General features: G+C 36.8%; 2 protein-coding genes across 3 annotated transcripts in view; one reads left to right on the top strand and one right to left on the bottom strand.

Moving 5' to 3' along the window:
* hmcn1 (hemicentin 1) overlaps positions 1–14,867 on the top strand; it is a 139,506-nt gene extending 124,639 nt beyond the window's left edge. Inside the window, exons 91-107 of one of the 2 annotated variants that reach the window (XM_087297224.1) lie at positions 34–204; positions 276–446; positions 1,604–1,774; positions 2,155–2,301; positions 2,552–2,689; positions 2,769–2,890; positions 2,980–3,217; positions 4,844–4,906; positions 5,021–5,140; positions 5,312–5,446; positions 7,150–7,263; positions 7,349–7,474; positions 8,089–8,217; positions 10,071–10,433; positions 12,728–12,847; positions 12,973–13,099; positions 13,182–14,867. In XM_087297224.1, coding sequence (XP_087153350.1) covers positions 34–204; positions 276–446; positions 1,604–1,774; positions 2,155–2,301; positions 2,552–2,689; positions 2,769–2,890; positions 2,980–3,217; positions 4,844–4,906; positions 5,021–5,140; positions 5,312–5,446; positions 7,150–7,263; positions 7,349–7,474; positions 8,089–8,217; positions 10,071–10,433; positions 12,728–12,847; positions 12,973–13,099; positions 13,182–13,548 — 2,822 coding nt within the window. In that variant the 3' untranslated portion in view covers positions 13,549–14,867. 2 annotated transcript variants of the gene reach the window in all.
* A 1,703-nt stretch (positions 14,868–16,570) lies between these two features.
* arpc5b (actin related protein 2/3 complex, subunit 5B) lies at positions 16,571–20,444 on the bottom strand. The gene is given in 4 exon segments (NM_201509.2): positions 16,571–17,674; positions 18,034–18,210; positions 19,379–19,451; positions 20,217–20,444. Coding segments are annotated over 4 exon segments (453 nt in total). The 5' UTR covers positions 20,357–20,444; the 3' UTR covers positions 16,571–17,611.
* Positions 20,445–24,138: the final 3,694 nt, after the last annotated feature.

Genomic DNA, 24,138 nt, shown 5'->3' with positions numbered 1-24,138 from the left:
CACTGGCTTATCTTCTCTTCTCTTCTTCGACAGTGGATGGTAAGTGGTCATCCTGGGTAAGTTGGGGGGCTTGTAGTGTTTCTTGTGGAGGCGGTACAAGGCAAAGGACACGCATCTGTGCAAATCCCACACCCCAACATGGTGGACGGCAGTGTGAGGGAAATGACATCCACATTGACTTCTGCAACAATGAACCCTGCCCCAGTGAGTAAACAGATTTCAGACGCAATGGTATAATGAACCAAGCAAAAACTACAAATGATCTCTCTTCATAGTTCATGGAAACTGGGGCCCATGGAACAGCTGGGGCAGTTGTAGCAGAACCTGCAATGGTGGTCAAATGAGACGGTACAGAACATGTGACAATCCTCGACCAGCGAATGGAGGCAGAGCGTGTACTGGATCAGACTCACAAATCCAGAAGTGTAACACAGCCAACTGCCCTGGTAAAGCAGTCATGCTGTACAAACAATACCTTTTAAAAGTTTGAAGGGATTTGTGGGACTTTTAAAAGCTCTTTTGAAGTTATGTCATATAGTTCTCTTAAGTTAGATGTTTTAAAGTTGTCTCCAATACTCACAAACAAGTTTTAATGTAAGAAACAAAGTTTTTTAAGATAAAACAACAAAAAAACAATTGCTTCCCAAACTAATAAACTGTTTCAAAGTGTTTGAAAAACCACATGCTGGGGTTAAACAACGTAAATGCAGGAACGGCATAGATTAAAATTGGCTTTTTCAAACTGTAACTATATATGTACTGTAACTTACCAATTGCACTTATGTTATTACCAAATACAGGGTGTCCACAGGGTGTTAAGAATTATTAAAAGTTGATAAATCAATGTAGAGAAATTTAAGGCCCTTAAAAAGTATTAAAAAGTCTTAAATGCTGTTTTGCAAGGTGTTAAATTTTATATCATTTTTTATTATGCATTGTGTGATTGGATGCTTAAGTTTGCCTGAATTAAATCTGTGAATATCAGGATGCTGTGTAGTTTATGAAATCAATAAAATCCTACTAGATTTGCCATCATGCTGCTTTGTTAACTGCAGTAACCAAGGCAACACCATTAATTCTGCAGTTCTGTAGGCGCCAACCTGCTGAATGAGCTAGATTTCATAGATTTTTATTCAGTATATGGATATAGTTTTTAGGTTTGGATTCATTTCTTACATTAATATTTAGTAAATATACTGTAGATTCGAATCTCGCCAGTGTTTCTGGTTGAAACTTAAACTTTAAAGTCTTAAAATGTATAGTAAGAGTCTTAAAAAATGTCTTAAAAGGTATTAAATTTCTCTCTCTGATTCCTGTATACACTCTGAAATAACATTTAATATTACGTTTTTGCATTTATGTTCTTATCAATTTTAAAACATTATATTCCATTATGGGCTCTGCTAAACAGGACAACAATAAACTATTAACTCATATTATTCATTTATGTTTTACAAATGCCTCATTAAAACATCTTCAAATTTACAAAACTGATCTAATATCAGGTAAAAACTATGAAACTCACCATTGTTGGGTTATCTTAGTGAACCCACATGATTGAGCAATTTTTTAACACCTTACTGCTCTTTCTATGTGTGTGAAGTTGATGGCAAGTGGAGTTCATGGGAGTCCTGGGGTGAATGTTCAGCATCTTGTGGAGGTGGAGAACGGACACGTGTCAGACTCTGCAACAGTCCATCGCCTAGCAACAGTGGTCGCCCCTGCCCAGGAGACTCCACCCAGTTGTCAAGGTGTAACTTACAGCCATGTCCAGGTACCTTTACAACTATGTATGTATGTATGTGTATCTGTCTGTCTGTCTATCTATCTGTCTGTCTATCTATATATGTGTCTATCTATCTATGTACTGTATCCATCCATCCATCCATCTATCAACAATTAAAATCAATGTCTGGTCCTGTTGTTCTACAAATTGACCTCTCGCACTACCTGAAAAAGTAATACATGTAGTATTTGACAGCTGTATATTGCTATGGTGGATGTACTAGCAAAACCAATATCTACAGAAGACAATAGAATAAGAGAACTGGACATCACACATTTTATTCTACTCTTCCCAACAACTGGCTACTTTCCAACACTGGTTTTAGGTTAATTACAAATTATATTAAGTTTACCTCCTTTCTCTCTAAGGTGGCCCTCAGAAAGCCAGAGGAAGTATCATTGGGAACATTAATGATGTGGAGTTTGGCATTTCCATCCTCAATGCCACCATCACCAGCAGTTCTACTGGAGGAAAAGTTATACAGGCCACCATCACTAATATACCAAGGAGTCTGGGTCAGTTTTTGCATGAATTAGTTAGTTAGTTAGTTAGTTAGTTAGTTGGTTAGTTAGTTAGTTAGTTAGTTAGTTAGTTAGTTTTTTTAAAGCTGCAATGTGTGATTTTTAATATTCCAGACTGTTATAAATACACTACAAGTTTGAGTTCATCAACCAATAATGTGGCTGTGAGGTTTTAGTTTAAAGACTATTCATCAACATTTAGAAAAATAGTTGGTGCTGTATATGTGTTTTTCTAAATTTTTAGGGCCTGCTATGAGGAAGCTGATATCCATCCTGAACCCAATATACTGGACCACAGCACATGAGCTGGGTGAAGCTGTCAATGGCTTCACCCTCACTGACGGCATTTTCAGACGTGAGACTCAGGTGGAGTTTGCCACAGGTAAGAGAAATCACCTTGATGTTTAGAGAATCTTCAAATGATGTTTTCCTCATTGAAATTACACTTGCATTGATCTTAGGAGAGATTTTGAGAATGACCCATGTGGCACGAGGGCTGGACTCAGATGGAGCACTTCTACTGGACATTGTAGTAAATGGACACATTCTGCAGCTGCCGTCCAACGCTGACATCAGTCTTAAGGTGGACGCTCCAGCACTGAATTAAAGTTTTTATTATTTAATGAAGTAATACTGCACAATATAAGCTTACTCACATTAATATATCTTCAGGACTACACTGAAGACTACATCCAGACAGGTCCCGGACAGCTGTATGCTCTGTCTACACGTATGTTCAGTATAGATAGGGTGAGTGTGCCTTACTCCTGGAATCATACTATCACATATGGACCGTCCAGGGGAAAGATGCCGTATTTGGTGCAGACGCTGCACGCCTCAGCTATCAACGCTTTGTATCGTCCACTAGAAGAGATGCTGGAGTTTGCCATCCAGGCCACCATTGCTAAAGGTATGGTACACAAATAAAATTCCTTTTTTTTATTGTTTCATCATTGTTAATATACATTTCTATAAGTATCTTTTTATTAACAGACAGTGCAGGCTTTTTAATGGATTCGACTTGTATAGGAATAGTAGGCTATAGTGATGGGAAGTTCAAATGATTTTACTGACTCTGACCATTAAGTCCTGTTCAGCAAGGTGAATGAATCTTTTTTTCGAGTCATTTCATTCAATTTGCTTAAAGCAGTGGTTCTCAAACTATTTTCATCAAGTACCACCTCAGAAAAAAAATTGTCTCTCCAAGTACCACCAAAATAAGCAGTATTAAAATACAGTAGCGTAGTAGGCCCAGTAAAGCAGCTACAACTCTGCACAGTTAAAAAACGTGACAGATTACCTCATAAATTTAGGCTTTATGTCATATATGACATATTATATACATCATATTTAATAAATTTATGTAGCATGTACATGACATATTTAATTCCTCCGTGTACCACTAGTGGTACATGTACCACAGTTTGAGAACCACTGGCCTAAAGTATTATTAAAATGTTGCTTTCAAACTCATTGACAACTACACCAAACATTGCTACACTACAAACAAGTCATAGCTAGAATGCTGTAAGAAAGAGAAAATAATCATTGATTGTTTTCCTGGTCTTTTGTCTATGATTATATCAGCTCACCTCTTGTGACAGGTCTTTAAATCAAGTCCCATTTAAAGCTTAACTAATGGACAAAGTCTGAGCTGTAAGGAGCCATGATTAGTTCATCTTTTGAATCCTCTGGTTTTTGAGTCTTTCGTTCATCACGCATGTAAAGAGAGATGACTCAAACACGAGGACTTGAGTAATGACGAATCAAATCTTATTCAGACTGTAAATGCATATGATTGGCTTCTATCTTTCACATGAGGAACAAACGACTCAAACCGAGGACTCGAGAAATGAACGAGTCAAATCTGTTTTTCCGCCTCTAACTACATATGATTGGCTTTTGCCTTTCATGTGATGAAAAACAACTTAAACCTGATAAAAGACTTGAAAAAGGAATTAATCTTATACTCGCAAAGGAATAATTCACTTCCTGAGAGGACTCATCATTCTCAAGTCATAATGAGTCAAAATGGCAAAATGAATGAAATGGTCAAGAACGACCCATCACTAGTAGGCTAGTATTGGTAGTAGCAGGTATTAAAAACCTCTTTCACACATACAGACTTTTCTGGAAAATTATGGGGAAATTGCCATGAAGGGATCACATGTGAACAGGCCCTTTTTAAATTCTGGATTATGTGTTCCTATTTTTTATTTTTTTTTGGAATTAGATGTAACATTACCAGTAAATTACCATAATTCTGCTGGTAGAATTAATGGAAAAAACGTTCTGGTTATTTTACTGCAGTTTTTAGGTGCCATATTTTTAAAAATACTAATCTGTTTTCCAATTTTTTGTGCAAAAAAGCTGCAAAAATTGTATACTATTACATTCCCAAAAATCAAAAAAAACTCTCATATTTGTATGCTTTAGCTCTTTATTCATTTCAGATCATTTTATTTTTGTGTTTGATCTTTTTAATGAGTAATAATGAGTATCCTTCTCCAGTTACAACATTTTTTTTTTTCCTCAGGAGAGCGAAGTAATCAGTGTCCCAGTGGTTTTCAGCTGGACCCTACTGGCCCATACTGTTCAGGTAGAGTCAGCATTTATTGCTTCTATGTATAATGCAAACAATAGTGTCCCATTGTTGATCATATAGGGAATTTCTTTCACTGAGCTTATGTCCTTGTCCATTTTCCTGATGAAGATGAGAACGAGTGTGTGGAGGGAAACCCCTGCTCACATGCCTGCCACAATGCTATAGGCACATACTACTGTTCCTGTCCCAGAGGACTCACCATTTCAGCTGATGGCAGAACATGCCAGGGTATGACACCGTCTTTAAGCTGAAATATTATTTCACAGTATTTGTAATTTTACTGTATATTTGATCAAGCAAAATGCAGCTTTGGTACTGCTTTTATTTTAAGCTTTTTTACTGTCGTGTATGATTTGTATTTCTCAGCTGAGCTGCTCCTTTCACGTCTGTTTTCTCTAGATATTGATGAGTGTTCACTGGGTGGGCATATGTGCCATGATGGACAAGACTGTGAGAACACCATTGGCTCATATCGCTGTGTGATGCGCTGTGGGAGGGGCTTTAGAAGGACAGCAGATGGGCTGAGCTGCTCAGGTACAGGATTTTTTTCACTAGTTTAGGGTTAAGTTCATGTTATTTGGAGGTTGAATATATTAGGAATGTAAGTACATCATAATTTAAGAGTTCACCAAAATATGAACATTTCTGTGATAAATTGACATTTTTTTTATGAAAGAAAACACATTTTAAGCTGAAATTGTAGTCTTTGGTATTATAATATTTTTTACAGTCTAATCAATTGTTGGGAGCCAGAGGCATTTTTATTTTTTTTTATTTTTACTAGCTATTGACTTGCATTTTTTAAAATAAATTATCAAGGACCACAGTTTTACCTAAAATCTTCTTTATTGTTTTACAAAAAAAAAGTCACATCTTGGACTGAGAGTGGGTAAATGTTAATTTTTGTATGGAACCATCCCTTAAATACTATCTAGTCATCATTTTATATATATATATATATATATATATATATATATATATATATATATATATATATATATATATATATATTAGGGATGTAACGGTATTGTAAATACCGTCATACCGCAATATTAATTTTTTTCGATATTACCGTAGTCGCATGACTCGGTAAAACTATAGGTCTTCTGAGAAAATTTGCTCAGGCGAATGAAGCGAACGGGAGGTACCGGAAACTACAATTCCCATCAGCCCAGGCTTGGCCATAATCCCTTGCGGTCTGTTGTCGCTACAGATCCAGTAATGCGGAAATGGAGTGTGCTGCTAGAAGCGGGGATCAAAAAGAGCTGGAAAACCCTAAAGCGGGTGTTGTCGCCGCGCGCGTACTGAATAGTGGTGTTGTCGCGCGAGTTCTTATCAGCTGTGTTGTCGCGCGCGTACTGAATAGCGGTGTTGTCGCGCGAGTTCTTATCAGCTGTGTTGTCGCGCGAGTTCTTATCAGCTGTGTTGTCGTGCGCGTACTGTAAAGCGGGACGGAGGGTATGTCGCGTCGCGGGGGCACTTTTGATCATTTTGGAAGGGCACTTTCTATCCAAGACTAAAAAGGGCATGTGCACTGCACAGGTTGAGCACTGTGTGTGCACGTGCCTGCAAGTTGGGGAATACGACTAATAATCAGTCATGGGGACTGCAGAAACACAGCACACTGTTCAGATTGATGCAGACATGAGACCTCTATCTCACTCATGGTTTGTCCTCTCAAGTGGGGGAAAGACAATGCACAACGTTACCCACTGCTGTCAACCTGGGCCAAGTCATATCTCTCTTGTCCCAGAAACCTCAGTCCCAAATGAGAGGGGTTTTTTCTGTTGCAGGGGACATTGTAAATACCCAGAGATACCAGCTTTTACCAGATTATATTTATATGATAATTTTCCTTTAAGCCATCTCTATCTAAGTGAGTGAGTGATTAAATGTCGAATGAGGTGAGTTTTCAACACTACTAAATTGAAACTTAATTTTTTTACATGGTTTAATATTTTTTGTTATTAAAATTGAAGTTCCTGTTTCAAAGCTTACAGATAGATGACTAATTTGTATGTCATTGACACTTTTGGCACTTTTTTGGAGTATTTTCATAAGTTTTGTTTTTTCCTGTAAATGATTCAATAAATACCGTACCGTGACATTCATACCGAGGTATTACCGTACCGTGAAATCCTGATACCGTTACATCCCTTATATATATATATATATATATATATATATATATATATATATATATATATATATATATATATGTGACTCTGTTTTTCCAGATGTAAACGAGTGTCAGGAATCGAACCCCTGCCATCAGCACTGTCTAAACACCATTGGCAGCTTCCGCTGTGCTTGTGAGCCGGGGTACCAACTCAGGAATCGGCGCTGTATTGGTATGTTATAAACCTGTCTCCAGGCTTTAATTGCACGGTTGCATAGATTTACTGACCACTTTAATTGCTGCTTCTTTCTCCTCAGACATAAATGAATGCAAACAGAGAGTGTGTCGCTCAGATCAGCAGTGTAAAAACACACGTGGTGGATACACTTGCATTGACCTCTGCCCTACTGGCATGACTAAAGGAGGCAATGGCACATGCATAGGTTTGTTGCTTCTGTTTGTGGAAGAGGGCTATTGTGATTAGGGCTGCACGATATTGGAAAAAATCTAGCATTGCAATATTTTGTTTTGCTGCAATATATATTGTGATATGAATATAATCTCTCCAGAGGATTTAAATAAATTTATATGGAAAGATTTCATTCATTTAGATTGACTAGGATAAGTGATAAATAAATAAATAAATAAATAAATAAATAAATAAATAAATAAATAAATAAATAAATAAAGCTATTGTGTGGAATATTCAAGTACAGAAATTGAACAATCATATGTAAAAAACACGGTCATCATTGTATAAATAATAATAAAAAATACGAATATTTATGAATTTCTTATACAATATATTGTTCAGCCCTAATTGTGATGCCCAATATATATTTTTATTATAATATTTATCTTATTTGAGAATACACTTAATATATTCTATATGAATAAAATATTCTGATAGACATTGTATTTTATTATACATGCATGTAAAAACATTTTTAAAAATTGTGAAATTTTTTTTTAATATATTTTATCGTTATCGATAACATTTATTGCTACAAAATGAGAATTTGATCAAAAACTAATACATTTTTTTATCTGCTTGCAGACATTGATGAGTGCCATGACGGCACACATCAGTGCAGGTATAATCAGATCTGTGAAAACACCAGAGGTAGTTACCACTGCACCTGTCCGAGAGGGTACCGTTCTCAGGGTGTGGGACGTCCCTGCCTTGGTACGTACTCTAAATCCTCAAAAAACCAAAAACTCTTGTCCTTTCTTGAAAACCCAACATTTATGGCTGCTCTCCCGCCAAACGCCAACCTGCATCCCATTCTTTCATTGTTTCACTACCATTCATTTTTGTGAACCATCCCTCATCTAAACAGCTTTCTGAACCTATGATGTCACTTCCTTTCACACAGCTTGCCTCAGTGCTTTTAATCTAACCAACCTAAAACCTTAACACAAAGAAGGGCATTGTGACTGATACTGTAACCAAATTAAGGATCCAAGTCACTGTAGTATTTATCAGCGAGGTTGGGCGCATGACGTGTTACATCGGTAAGTAGGTTCATTTTCTCAGCAAGGCCAGCAAGACTCCTTCGATCCTGTTCTTCTTCATCTCTGTCTTTCTTCTTTGAACTTTGACCTCTCGCTTGAGTTTCTCCCCAGAAGTGCTGTGCTTTGCTTTGACTTTTTTTTGGATGCCCTTTAAAGGCATTTAATGTTTTTTTTCTGCTATACAGTTGTTTCAGTTGGGGTTCAGCATTGATAATTATTAGGCAGTAAGTTGTCTGAAGGACCCCAGTGATGCTACTTTAAAGATTTGTTTTGGTAATATCCTGCAATGGGTTTACATGCATCCAAGCTCAAACAATGCTTATTTTAAATCTGCCCTGCACTTGTCCAACAGCTTATTAAAATGTTTGGACCAAGTCCGACCCAAAGCCTGCCTTTTTTCTGCCAAACATCTTATTATGTATAACCATAAAAAAAAACAAGTTTGTATTTAATAGAAAGTTGTTTTGTTTCATTTTATTATCAGAATAGTTTAAAGAATTGTTTGGAGCTTTTTTTTTTTAAATGAAAGTTTAAGTTTTTTTTTTAAATGACATTGATACATTTATTCAAACTTGGTGCATTGTGCATAATCATTTAAAGTTGTCACTTTTGCCATTCCTCTAGCGTTTTTCACAGTTTTAAGTTCGCCATTGGCAATTTTTCTCTATTGCATGTGGCTGGAATTCTCTATGTGCAAGGCATCACTGATGCTTCTGGACCGCACGCACTAGATCTCATTAAACGTTTTTTTAACGTTTTTTTTTAAAGTAGCCCTGAAGCCCAATATGCGTGCTAGCTATGACGTGAAAATTGGCCCTAGGGGCATAAAAAAGTCAGGCCCTGACGGGCTCAGGCTCAAAAACAGGGCTGTAGTTCTGGGAGACAATAACTTTTCATTCATTTATTTTTCTTCGGCTTAATTTATTATTTATCTGGTAGTGCCAGAGCGGAATGAACCGCTAACTATTCCGGCATGTTTTATGCAGCGGATGCCCTTCCAGCCCCAACACAGTACTGGGAAACACCCAGACACTTGCACATTTACACACAGACTCAGACACTATGGCCAAATTTAGTTCATTCAACTTACCTACTGTGCATGTCTTTGGACTGTGGGGGAAACCAGAGCACCTGGAGGAAACCCATGAGAACACAGGAAAAACATGCAAATTCCACACAGAAACGACAACTGACCCAGCCGGGACTCGAACCAGCAACCTTCTTACAGTAACTTTCATTCTTTGACACTTTGAAGACAATTTTCATACTCTACATCAAAGTTAATATGTAGAAAGCATAACGGGGCACTTGAATGCTGCAATACAAATAAATCTGTTCATGAACAAGTAATAAAAAATAAACTCAGACAGTAATATTTTTTACATAAGAATGCTTTTGACAGATAGCTACTCATCCAGTATATTTTCTCACCCTTCCTTTCATCTGTTTTGTTTTCATTTCCACTCTTTTTCCTTTCTTTTCCCCGATTTCTCTTTCTCTGTGCTGGTCTTGCTGTGAGAGCAGATATAAACGAGTGTGAGCTGGTACCGGTGCCCTGTGCCTATCAGTGCGTGAACAGCCCTGGCAGCTACAAGTGCCTGTGCCCACCGGGGCTCCACCTGTTGGGCGATGGCAAGTCCTGTGCTGGACTAGAGCGCTTGCCCAGCTATGAGACTTTCTCATATGGGTACAGAACATCCCAGTCCTCCTCTGATCGGAGCTCCTACCTGCAGCGATACCATAGCCTGACATCCCAGAGTTACCACTCATATGTACCCAATGGGGGGCGTCATGTGGCCAACAGACCCAACAGTGCCCCTTCACGCAATCGTAGGAGTACTTATATCTGTCCTCATGGTTTTAAGACCAAAAATGGCCATTGCTTAGGTAATTACACATGGTTAATCTGTAACTGAGTGTGGGTTTCATCTCATGTGTTATGTATACTGAATGTAAGGCACTATTAAAATTAGTTGTGTCTTCTTTTTCACCGAAAACTAATAATCAAATGTCTTTAAACATAGGTTTCAAGCTTAATTCCCGGAGGGCTGCAGCTCTGCACGGTTTTCTCCAACGCTGATCAAACACAGCTGATCCAAATAATTGAGGTGTTCAAAAGAGTCATGAACACCTTCATTAGTTGGATCCGCTGTGGTTAATTAGGGTTGGAGCAAAACTGTGCAGAGCTGAAGCCCTCCGGGAATTGAGTTTGGGACTTCTGTTTTAACGGAATAGTTCATCCAAAAATAAAAATGGACTCATTATGTTTTTTTTTATTATAATATTGTATAAAAAAGTATTTTAAAGCAGTTTTTATAAAGTATCTCACTCATATTGAATAATTTTAAAAGAAAGAAGTCAATCATTACAATACTGTCAGTAAAAAACTAGGTAACACTTTTATTTGATGGTCCCTATTGCACATTTTGTTGATTTGCAACTACATGCCAATTACTTCTCATTTGAGTATTAGTAGACTGTCTTCTTAAAGGGCACCTATTTTACCCTTTTTTCAAGATTTAAGATAAATCTTTTGTGTCTCCAGAATGTGGCTGTAAAGTTTCAGTTCAAAACACTTATCAGCTTATTTATTATACCTTTCACAATATTGAGGTTTTCTGCACACAATGTAGCTGTTTTTGTGGCCTTTGCCTTTAATGCTAGTTCTCTCCGCCCACTGTTCCCACGTGTCACAGTGTGCCTCAATCTCTGCGTCAGCTGTGTCAGATAAACAGCACAGTGACAGACATGAAGACAGCAGATCTCACTTAACGTTTGTAAAAAAAAAAACTTTAGTATGGACTTTCCCAATGATTATTTGATGTATTTGTTGTGGATTTAATTCTGCAACAATAACTGACAGACAATGTCATTACAAAGTTCACGCACACACATAAGCACGAATTTAACTTTTCACTGATTTTGCACGGCAAATGTGACAGGATACATGTTAATATCCACTGCTGTATGGACATCCATTACAAAACAAACCTGATATAGCGTTCACAAACCGGGATTAAAATGTCTTCTTTTATAATTGTACTGACATGCAGCTGTGGTGATGATTTACAGTGATTTTACTATTTTTTACTTACTTTGATGATTAAAAACATGCACTGTTTCAAAAAGGTTTGAACCTTGTAAAACTCATTCTTGATCACATTTGATGATGATGACTGATGACCATAGAAAGCTGAAGAGATCTTTTAATCCTAGTTGATTTGCGCAAGTCCTGTCTTATTGATATGATTATACGTGTTACTATGGAGACATGTTAATACAGGGCTGTCAATCAATTCCATGGGCGGGGATATCGCACTCTTACATCTTGTTGCAGTCTGCTTCAAAATGGGAGGGATTTTGATCTTATTTTAACATCAGGAATTTTTTAAAGACTTTATGTCACACAAATATGACAGTGGACACACTATTCCTACACACAGTTCTGTCCAAACAGCTTTCAAAAGATGATTTTCATCTTAGGTGCTCTTTAATATCTGCTGATATTGCTCCTTCAACAGATATTTAACTGACTATAAGAAATTTTTCAAGTATATGTCAACTTGTACACTAACCTCAGCCTCAACAGTCTACTTATAATCATGTGAGAATTAGTTGACATGTACACTAGATGCAATGTAACTTAAACTCAACAAAATGAGTAAAGGGACCATCAAAATAAAGTGATACCAAAAACTAATAATTTTTAAAGGAGGGAAATGATCCCTAATCATTTTTTCCTGTAATGAAAAAATAAAATATAATTTTTTCAAAAATGTCTGGTTGCAAAAAGTTTTGCATTGGTCCCCCCTGAGAAATGTTTTATTTCTATTCAAAACCTGTATTGCTCTGAGAAAGTAAATGCAAGTCTTTGTGATAAAATACACAATATTGGAACTCAAAACATTTGCAATGAATTAAACCATCTTACTTTTGGTAAACCTAACTGTTTTGTGAGTAAATAAAAGAGTATTCCATCTCATTTGTCCCTTTAAGACCTTCAAGCAACATAGAAATAGCTATAATTTGTTATATTAGATGAACTTATATATTTTCTATAAGCCCTTCAGACATAATATGAATGGTGAAATTGATTAATGTTTAATTCTGAAACATTTTTAATATTTTAACATTTACAAAAAAATATAAGCTATTAATTATTCCCCATTTTGTGTTTGTAGATATTAATGAGTGTGAACAGAGGGATACATGTCAGCACGAGTGTATGAACACTCCAGGCAGCCATAGGTGTTTGTGTCCCAGCGGCTATCGGCTTATGACCAACGGAAAAACCTGCCAAGGTAAAACAATTAAGATGTACAATAAAAAACTACATCATATATGTGCTAACCTAACCAGAGTGTGACCTGTAACAAACAAAAATAAGGAAAATCATTTTGCATTTCTCACTTTTGCCTATGGACAGACATAGATGAATGCCTGGAGCAGAACATTCAGTGTGGTGCAAACAGGATGTGTTTCAACATGAGAGGGAGTTACCAGTGTATCGACACACCTTGCCCACCCAATTATCAGAGAGATCCTGCCACAGGGTGAGACGGACACTCCATTCTTTCAAATTGCCTACTTTTACTTAGCTGATTGTTCAAAATCAAGTTCTCTCTTTCGTTGTAGGTTCTGCTTGAAGAATTGCCCACCTAATGACCTGGAGTGTGCCCTGAGCCCATATGCACTGGAGTACAAGCTGCTGTCCTTGCCCTTCGGCATCGCCGCCAATCAGGACCTGATCCGATTGGTTGCCTACACCCAGGATGGAGTCGTCCACCCGCGCACTTCCTTTTTAGTGGTCGACGAAGACACGACTCTGCCCTTCGCCCTCCGGGATGAAAACCTCAAAGGTGTTCTGTTCACCACCCGGCCACTGCGCGAGCCTCACACGTACCGCATGAAAGTGCGAGCTCTGTCTTACAGCGCCGACGGAGGAATAGAGTACCAGACCACCTTCATCGTCTACATCGCTGTCTCAGCCTATCCCTACTGAGCACTTTATTACACCCACAGCCTAAGAAGAGAGGGACTGCTCAGAGGTTGCGCTATGAATCCATCATTTAATGGTTTACGAACACTTTCAGACATGTTAATGGTGGTGTCCTAAAAGTCAAACTAAAAATTTAACTACATCTGTTAATATGAACCAGGAAAGAGATGCAAGAGATGATTTGGATAGAAAAACGACAGATTGCAAGTGTATGCTAGCGGAATCATGTTGATCATTAAATCATGTGACCAGTTTGTGTGTATCTTTCACATTATGAACAGTAAAGGCCAAAAAAGTAAGACTTAAAGCCCTACACTTTAGCGTGACCGTCCATTTAATTTCCAATGTGATTTTCAGGAGGGTCAGTGGATGGATTTTGTGTCCCAGCAGACAGTATGCATACATCAGCAATGCACAAAGGGAATATTGAGGTGGAAGAATGCACGTCGAACTTGTTTATCCACTGCTGGCTATACATTGAAACCTACATCACAAGAATGCAATTATGATAAAGATGCAGTAAAAATGCAAACTTGTAAACACAAAATGAAAAAGTTTGTATTGCTGAAATATCAAAACAGAATGTTGGAAAACTTTCAACATAGTCCATCCGGATACAACCTTTTATAGCGCAACCTCTGAGAAAAGTGCAGTTTTTGTACATGCATGACTGAGAAGTGTGTCCTGAGAGTGTGTGTTTGAGTGCTGATCCGCCACTTGAAGATAATGTCTTTTAAGGCCTAGGAATTATCAGCATCTTGCAGATATACATAGCTGTTCTCACTGGAGAGCTCAATCCAGACAGACTTCACATGAAAGCAGTTGTAAGCCCGCAGGTTAACAGATACATACAAGAACCCTCCATCTAAATGTGCATCAGGACAGTGGGTGGTGTTCTAGAATACGTCTGCATTTACGTCTACCTATTAACTTATTGGGAATTGCTTGAATATATGGAAGAGACTCAATTCCCTCCATTGCTTTCTATGAAATGAGATGAGGAAGATGTGTTGCTTTTAATTTGTGCTTTGCAACATGATGATGAGGTTTGAGCCACATGACATGACAAGAACGTCCACCTCAGGTAAGCACTACCTTTACTCCAAATGTGTTTTGACAATCAGTAGTTATGCAGATAATAGCAATGTCTCATTAGCATCACAGGTTCATACGCATTTGATCTGTTGTTTTGTGTTTTACTTTGTTCAGTAATCAAGGTGTATTCTATTTTCATGATATGTATATAAGCATTTGGGTTTTATTTGTAATATGATGTTGTAATCCCTTTTTTAAAAAAAGCAATAAAATGTACAATACGTTCATTTTTGTTATATTAACTTCTATAGTTAGTTTGATATATTAACAAATTTCTATTCAGCCAATCACATAGGGCAGCAACTCAATGCATTTAGGCTTGTAGACATGGTCAAGATGATCTGCTGCAGTTCAAACTGAGCATCAGAATGGGGAAGAAAGGTGATGTTGTGAAGACAAAAGTGACCTTGAAAGTGGCATTGTTTGGTAATGTCAGAGGGGCTTGTCTGAGTATTTAAGGAACTGCTGATCTACTGGGATTTTCACGCACAACCATCTCTAGGATTTACAGAGAATGGTCCGAAGAAAGAGAAAATATGGAGTAAGCAGCAGTTGTTTAAGCGCAAATGCCTTGTTGATGCCAGAGGTCAGAGGAGAATGGCCAGACTAGTTCGAGCTGATAGAAAGACAACAGTAACTCAAATAACCAATCGCCACAACCAAGGTATGCAGAAGAGCATCTCTGAAGGCTACAATTCACACAGACTCACCAAAATTGGACAGTAGATGATTGGAAAACCGTTGCCTGGTCTGATTAGTCTCGATTTCTGCTGCGACATTCGGATGGTAGGGTCAGAATTTGGCATCATCAACTTGAAAGCATGGATCCATCCTGTCTTGTATCAACGGTTCAGGCTGGTGGTGGTGGTGTAATGGTGTGGGTGATATTTTCTCTGCACACTTTGGGCTAATTAGTACCAATTGAGCATCATGTCCACCACAGTGTACCCATCTTCTGATGGCTACTTCTAGCAGGATAATGCGTCATGTCATAAAGCGTGAATCATCTCAGACTGGTTTCTTGAACATGACAATGAATTCCCTGTACTCAAATGGCCTCCACAGTCACAAGATCTCAATCCATTAGAGCACATTTGTGATGTGGTTAAACAGGAGATTCAAATCATTGATGTACACCGACAAATGTGTTGCAACTGCCTGCTGCTATCATGTCAATATGGATCAAAATCTCTGAGGAGTATTTCCAGTACCTTGTTAAATCTATGCCACAAAGGATTAAGGCAGTTCTGAAGGCAAAATGGGTTTCAACTCAGTACTAGTAAGGTGTACCTAATAAAGTGGTCGGTGAGTGTATATTTATCAATGATGGATTTAATTAGACAATATAGACATAAATTATTACATAAATTCAAATTCTAACAAGTACTGTACAAAAAGTATTACTTCATGGTCTGTTTGTGATTCTGATTGCCTGGAGGGTGTTCATTGTTTCCATTGAAATGCACAGATAGTTCCAGTTAGTATAGATGTATAAAAATAATAGTACTAAAATGTAGTATATTCAATTCTGAAAAATCATAAGACACTGAAAACTTGGAATATTTACTGCTTCACAGGAATAAGTTATAGATTTTAAAATATATTAAAGTACAATATGTTATTAGAAAGTGTATTTATATTTCAAAACAATACCATTTTAACTGTATTACTATTTTATAACGTTATGTATGTTTAAAAAAAAGGCTTAAACTTCTGATTAGTCATGTAATGTATACTGGAAATAGGCTAAATACTATTTCATCTTTGATATCAAGTACCAGAGAAAATAGTTTCGCACAACCCTTTTTATAAAAAAAAAACAAAAAAAAAACTAAAACTCATTGGCTACTATGTATTACAACATACAATATTTACAAAAACTCTCAATGAATCTCAAACACATTACATACTGAAACATAAAAGTCAGGTCTTTAGGTGTGTATATATATTGAATATTTTATTATTCGATCACAAAAGCACAAACATAAAAAAAGGAATATTTTTGTAAGGCAGTCATCATACCGGTTTGGTTTATTATTGAGTGTTTGCGTTCTGTATTACTGCATTGTGAAGGCAGGTCCCTGTGATCAGACATTACGTCTCAGATCAGACTGGATCAATGCTGATCTGCTTTGAGGCAGTAATAGTATTCAACATGATTGGCTTCCAAACGCATCCATACAGACGTATACATTCTGACACACATACAATAGCAATGGTCCACGGCATTAAGTGCTTTGGAATGCTGACACAGATACATTAAGACAGGACATTAATACTTTATAACAGCATTAGTGAAAGTCACGATTAGCCAAGAAATCAAACAGCTGTTTCAGATGAAGCGCAGTACAGTAAGATCGGAGATGTGACTTATATGAGTATAGGAGATAATGCGCTTTGGTTATGGAAAAAAAAATACTACTATGGCATAAAGTCCTGCGATTTAGAACAAACAAGAAGGGATCAGTGATGGGAAGGTTTAATGCACCAGAGAGTATTATTCATAATCCGACTGTTGATGCGGACAGACGTGGTGCCAGTTAAACCCACCACACTGTGTGGCTGTTCATTTCAAGCCATTCACACATGATGCAGAATGAAATAACTGAGGTTACATGGCCGTTTCTCACTAAGTAAATTAGTAGTAGTAATCAAAGGTTATAATAAACTTAAGCAAGGCTTTTATAAAACTCTAACCAGTCCATTGTATTCAGATTGCTGAATGCAATACATAATAGCATAGAAAAGTGTTCCTGAGAGAAGCTACTGTAAGTATGACATACAACCGATGGCATGATTATGAGTTTTTGACAGTGAGTGAAGAGTGATATGACAGAAAACGCATCGAAATCATATGAGAGGTCGTCTTGAGTACCCTGTGGAAAGTCATCGCTTTGTTCTGAGTGTCTCAGCAGGGTTTTTTTCACTGCTGGGTTTTTGTTTTGAGTGCATTGTGCAAACCGCATACAGTTTACACAGTTTTTCTGGCTGTTAAGACCCTCACGATGCAGCCCACTCCACCCGCAGAAAGAGCCTGAGGAGAAGACAGAGCAAATATAGCGATAATTTAAAAGGGTAGTTCAGCCAAAAATGAAGATTCTGACATCGTTTACTCACCCTTTACTTGTTTCAAACCTTTAAGAGTTTCTTTCTTCTGTTTAACACAGAAGAAGCTAGTTTCAAGAAGGTTGGAAACCTGTAACCATTGACTTCCATACTTTTTACTAATATTCATATGCCAATTGTAACAGATCTTTTGTATTTAACAGATGAAAGAAACTGATAAAGGTTTGAAAACACTTGTGGGAGAGTAAATAATGAGTAAATTAGAATTTTTATGATTATGCCTAGATAAGCACATGCACTTCCCTATTATGGACTGCTTTTGTCTACCTTTTCATGCCACTGCAATAGGACGGCGCTGCTGTTTTCAGACGGCCGCTCAAACCCCTTGTAGATGTATTTCATGAGCAGGTCCACTCCATTTTTATCCAGAGACTGAACTCCTTTCTCTATGTCAGTACTCTTAAAGGAGCTGAGCACCTTCAGCACCAGACTTTCAGCTCGATCCTACAAAACACAATTCAGAAAGTCTGGAAACGTTACTCTCGTACTAATTTAGGTTGTTATTTTTGCACAAAATACCTTCTTAGATATTATTTTTAGGTTGATATTACAACCTATAAAGTTCAATTGAGAACCAAATGATGAAATTACTACAAACAACACAGGTGTGACTACTCTTTTAGGAACATTTAATCTTTTATTTACAACATTTTTAAATATAGCAAATGCAAAAGCATTTCATATTTTTGTATCATTTCAAAGAGGTAAATATGTTTAATAACAACCCCAAAACATCAAATATTGTGGAAAATGACAACAATTATGATTATTATATATAAAGGATGCCCACATTTTTTATTATGAAGGGCCAAACTTGATTGAGGGTCATAGACTGAAGTTAAATATAGTTGCCATGGGTAAATTCCTAATTTATTTAATAATGTTTTAAAAGAACTAGAAAATATTGCTTTATATTAATTAATACTATATTTTTTACATTTTATAATGATATATACTTATTACAGTAAAAACAAAACAATCTGATTTATAACAGAATTACACTAGTCTCTGCCTTGATTTGCTTGCCGATGTCTTCTGCATGTCTTCTCATGGTTTGAGAACCATGGATAAAAATATCAGGGTTTCAAAGTATTGTGATTACTGTTCTAAAATATATTCTATTTTAATGTCTGGGGGGAAAAACTATAATTTGTTTTCTCTTTGAACACAGTAAATTTTATTTTGAGAAACACTTTAAATATTTTGTAGCAGTAAACATGTCAGGCTTCTGTCTTCATTTGATTTAAAAACACTGATTTCTTTATAATTTAAAAAACATCTTTGGATACCTTTTCTGCTGGAAATAACATTGTCTTAAAAAACCTAAATAATAAAATGTTACAAATACGTTAGGAACGGTATAGTAGAAAATTTAGGTGGTTTTAAAACCTTGACTATTCATACGGCAGTATACCTTGAAACCGATTATTGTCCCATGTCTGCCCTCTCTTTATCATTCTCACTCTCCTCTTGGATGGGATGGTGGGCCAAATCAAAGGTTACAATGGGCCAACTTTGGCACACAAACTCTAATTTGGGCACCTCTGTTATATATAATCAAAGAAAAATAATTGTTTACTCTTTAGGGAAACAAAAAGCTGGCATGACTCACCTTGACGTTTTGATTCTTTGTATTGATTGGTGGGTTTTTTAATACTGCCTGTAGAGCACCCATGAGGTTCCCTCTGCAGAGTGGAGTTAAGGAAAAGTGCTGAATGTTTAAACATGTATGCCAAAAATAAAAACTTTACAATACTAAAAACACAAGGTATTGAACTTGCTGCACTGAGGGGTTATACATTAGAAACAGGAACTAGTCCTGGGTCCTGCAAAAATGACATATAAGGACATGAATTCAACTTCCTTATACTAAAATAATGCTTCTGTTATAAATGACAGCCTGGAAATAATAAGCAGTACTGCAAGGAACACATTACACATTTTGCAGGAAAACGCTTTTAACTAGACGAATGCCAGGAATGTTAAGGCATGTCTGGGCATTTCAGTGATCTAACTGCTTCAAGAAGAGAGGACTTTTAAGTTCCCAAAACAAGTAACGTCGTCTTTCTCTAAATAAAGTATCGTAAATGATCACAATAACACAATCTAGCACAGTTCAGCATGATTTGTATTTGATGTACAGAAATATGCAGGCCAGCTGGTGTATCAGGCAACTCATGAATTATACAGCAAGAACGTAAATCAGTGCATGTTGCCGTGTAACACTAGCTCCAAACTTTACAAAATCTACTTGGCTTCTATTAATAAGCACGCTGAATGTATGCTGTATGTATTTAATATATTAATGCACGCTCAAATATCGAAATAGCCGCGCTGTTTCAGTCATAATTACCATCTATTCAAGCATAGATCACATTGATATTAATGTGAGCTTGTGCCTCTGGAAGAGCAAGATTTTTTTTCAGATCATGCTGAATAAAGAAGGATATTGTCTGATGAGAGAATCCACCTCTGCCTCATCTGGACCCAGCTGGTTTTCTCCTCCTTCTTCTTCGTCCACAAACTTGTTCTCGTCGTACTCATCCACATCCACTTTCCTGAAACGATCGGACACCGTGTTCTTTGACATGATGATGGTAAATTATTCCCCCGTTTGAAGTTAAACTAAGCGCTTTTGCATCAATACCATCTAACAATCCAGTGGGCTGAACGAGACTGGCGGTTCCTGCAACCTCAGTCTGGCCGTCAATGGTGGATTTCTTCACTTCCGCATAGCGCGCCCTCTATCGGCGACTTCGCGGAAAGGACGTTTCTAAGTCAATTATTTTCAACCACTAGAGGACCTCAGCACACTTCTAATAGATTCATGGGTCAAATGGCTTCAATTAGAATAGTCTGACTTTATTAAAACGCTAAAAATAAACATTACACACTTATAGTATAACATGCCTGCTAAACTATTGTTAAGTTCTGGTAAATAATTCTGGTAAAATATATTAATAAACTCATTCATTCATTTATACTTTTCTTTTCCTTTTATTGATAAACTATATTGTTCAATTCTGTTCTCTTTAGGTTCACTTGTATAGCGTTTTTCACAATAATTATCTTTCCAAAGCAGCTTCACGAACGGTGCAGTTTGTGGACTTTGTCCATGATATAAGCATCTATGGATTTTGTCATCAAATTTAGTTTTCTACTTTTTACTGTCTACTCTCTATGTTTTTAATTAATTGCTTTGTTTATTTATTGATTTTATTTAGTTTTGAAAAAAAATAAACAAACAAAGTATAAGGCAGACGTTTTGTCATGTCAGTATTAATGTAATGTGATGTGTATTTATGTAGCGCATTTATCGTGTATGGCCATACACCCTAAAGTGCTTCACAATTATGAGGGAGAGGGCCTCACCACCACCACCAGTGTGCAGCGTCCACTTGGCTGATGCGACGGCACCCACAGGACAACAGCGCCAGTGTGCTCACCTCACATAGGAGGAGTGGAGAGACAGTGAGAGAGCCATTTAGGTGGATGGTCTATGGAGAGAATTTGCCCAGGACACCAGGGCCCGGTTTTTCAAAAGGTTTAATCTGAATCAAATTGATCTGGATTTAGTAATCCTGTTTTTGCGATCCGTGATCACGTAATCCAGCTTACTTTTTGAGTCAGTTTTTCAAAGCAACATTGGATTGGATCAGTCTGATCCGGATAGGAACTTTTCAGGATCACTAAATCTGGATTACCAGTGCTCAATCACAATGTAGATGGATAGATAGGCCTATGTAAAGAGCAACAAGTAGAATAGCCAGTGTGGGGTCAATATAACTTTATTTTTATTAGAAATGAAAACACACACACATTTAAAAAAAAAAAAAAAAAAAAACGAAAAACTATAAAAACCCCACCCCATCCTCTTCCAGCAGTCCGCTCATCTGAGACCTACAACACAAACACTGTATATTGAGGTATTTATAATAAGTTTCAAATATAGATGTAAATAAAAAAAGACTTAATGTCAAAAACTCCACAATAAGTTCAGACTTCCTCATCTGATGTGGAGAGAGCAGCTTGTCTGAGCGTGGCCTTTAGGAGGCGAATCTCAAGTCATTGGTCTTGGTTTGCTGCAGTTTGGTCAGAGTCAGTTGTTCTCTGCCAGATGAAGTTGTGCTTCTGCCCTTTCTGTCTCTTTTTGCAATTGTTAAAGGTGATTTCAAAAAATCTGTGATTGCCATTCTTTGCATTTTTTTTTTGTCATTCTGTAATTATTGCATGCATCACTAATAAATATTCTAAAAACAAAAATAGTTTCCATTGTGATGAATATATATATATATATATATATATATATATATATATATATATATATATATATATATATATATATATATATATATATCAATTATTGACAGAATAAAATGTATTGTTTTTGGTCAGTTTTGACAGCTTTTTGGGGGATTGTTTTATGAGGTCAAGCTATTTCTACTTTGCTGTAGGCCTATACTGATAGGCTGAATACATTAAAGCCTATACTAACTATAGCCTGACCGATGAACAAATAAAATAAAAACTTTATGAATAAATAGTATATCTCGTAAGATACTGCATGATCCAAATATAGTATTATTTAATACATTTTTTAAGTTTTCATTAAATTTTGGGCATGAAATCCACACTAAATCCACCCTTCTGATGGGATCAGTTTAATCCATGTTTTTTGGATCAAAGTGATCCAGATCCTACAAAAAATGTCTGAAAAACCCAAAGTAAAGGTTTGATCCGGATCAAAACCAAGATTAGATTACGGGATCTAATCTGATTATGTAATCCGTTTTTTCTTTTGAAAAACCCATTGTCAAGATTTGATCCAATCCCTTATCCAAAATCCCAGTGGATTACTTTTGAAAAACCGGGCACAGGGTTTACACTCAGGGCTTAATTTGTGAAGGAACCTTGTGTTCTGGGACCTCGCAATTCACAAATTAAGCCAGTGGTCACCAAACTTGTTCCTGGAGCGCCGGTGTCCTGAAGATTTTAACCCTAATCAAACACACCTGAACAAGCTAATCAAGGTCTTACTAGGTATACTTGAAACATCCAGGCTGGTGTGTTGAGGCAAGTTGGAGCTAAAACCCTGTAGGGACACCGGCCCTCCAGGACCGAGATTGGTGACCCCTGAATTAAACACTGGTTACACACCAACTCTTTACGAGAAGTGCCATGGGATTTTTGATTACCACAGAGAATCAGGACCTCGATTTAACGTCTCATCCAAAAGATGGAGCTCATTGACAGCCTAGAGCAGTGGTCACCAAACTTGTTCCTGGAGGGCCGGTGTCCTGCCGATTTTAGCTCCAACCCTAATCAAACACACCTGAACAAGCTAATCAAGGTCTTACTAGGTATACTTGAAACATCCAGGCAGGTGTGTTGAGGTAAGTTGGAGCTAAACCCTGCAGGGACACTGGCCCTCCAGGACTAGGATTGGTGACCCCTGGCCTGGAGTCCCTTTCACTTCTGGGGCATTAGGACTTACACAGATCGCAAGTTGAGCGCCTCCTGCTGACCTCACTAACCACTTACAACTGACAAGAACCAACATAGGTGTGACTTTTCTTTTAGAAACATTTAATCTTTTATATTTATATTAAAAAAAATGTTTACCATAGCAAATGCAAAAACTTTAAATGGGTTTTTATAACATTTCAAAGAAGTAAATATGTCTAATAACACCAAAACATCACGTGTTGTGGAAAATGACTCAGTGGCAAAAATGCAACATTATCTAAACAGTTTACATTCAAAATTCCGTTCTGTGACGACAATTGCTATGATTAATATATATTATCATATTTTTCCCATGTGGTTTCCCATCCAGGTACTGACCAGGCTCAGCACTGCTTCAGTGAGTAAGTGGTCTTGGGCTGCAGGGTGATTAACATATTAATCCATACAGATTAAATACATATTAAAAATATTTTACTATATTTTATTTATTTATTTATTTATTTAGAAAAAGAAAAACAAATGAAAAGAAAACATAAGGAGTGATGGGTGTGTTAATTAATTGTGTAACAACGTTTATAGCTCTATTGAAAATAATTTGTAAGAATTCCGAAATGAGAAAGTAATTGGTCATTACCTCACAATTTTTTTTTACAAATAAGAATCTTATTAATCATTCTTATTAAAATATCTTTTTAACTAATTCATAAATTCTATCTGATTAAACATTTTCTTAGTAAATTTACAAAAGGATCTTGATATAAATTGATCTTTTTGTTTTTTTGCATTTGGACACCCCACATCTTTTGGCACTGTGGTTATGCTAAAAGCTGTATGATGCTTCTGTCTTGACCAAAAAAGGTAGTAAACAAAGGTACTCTTTAGTTTAAATTTGCATTTTCATTTTTG

The sequence above is a fragment of the Danio rerio genome, chromosome 20 (assembly GCF_052040795.2).
Source record: "Danio rerio strain M-AB ecotype USA chromosome 20, GRCz13ab, whole genome shotgun sequence".
Taxonomy (NCBI): domain Eukaryota; kingdom Metazoa; phylum Chordata; class Actinopteri; order Cypriniformes; family Danionidae; genus Danio; species Danio rerio.
The sequence above is the reverse complement of the archived record's forward strand: the minus strand, read 5'-3'. Positions and strand labels throughout refer to the sequence as shown.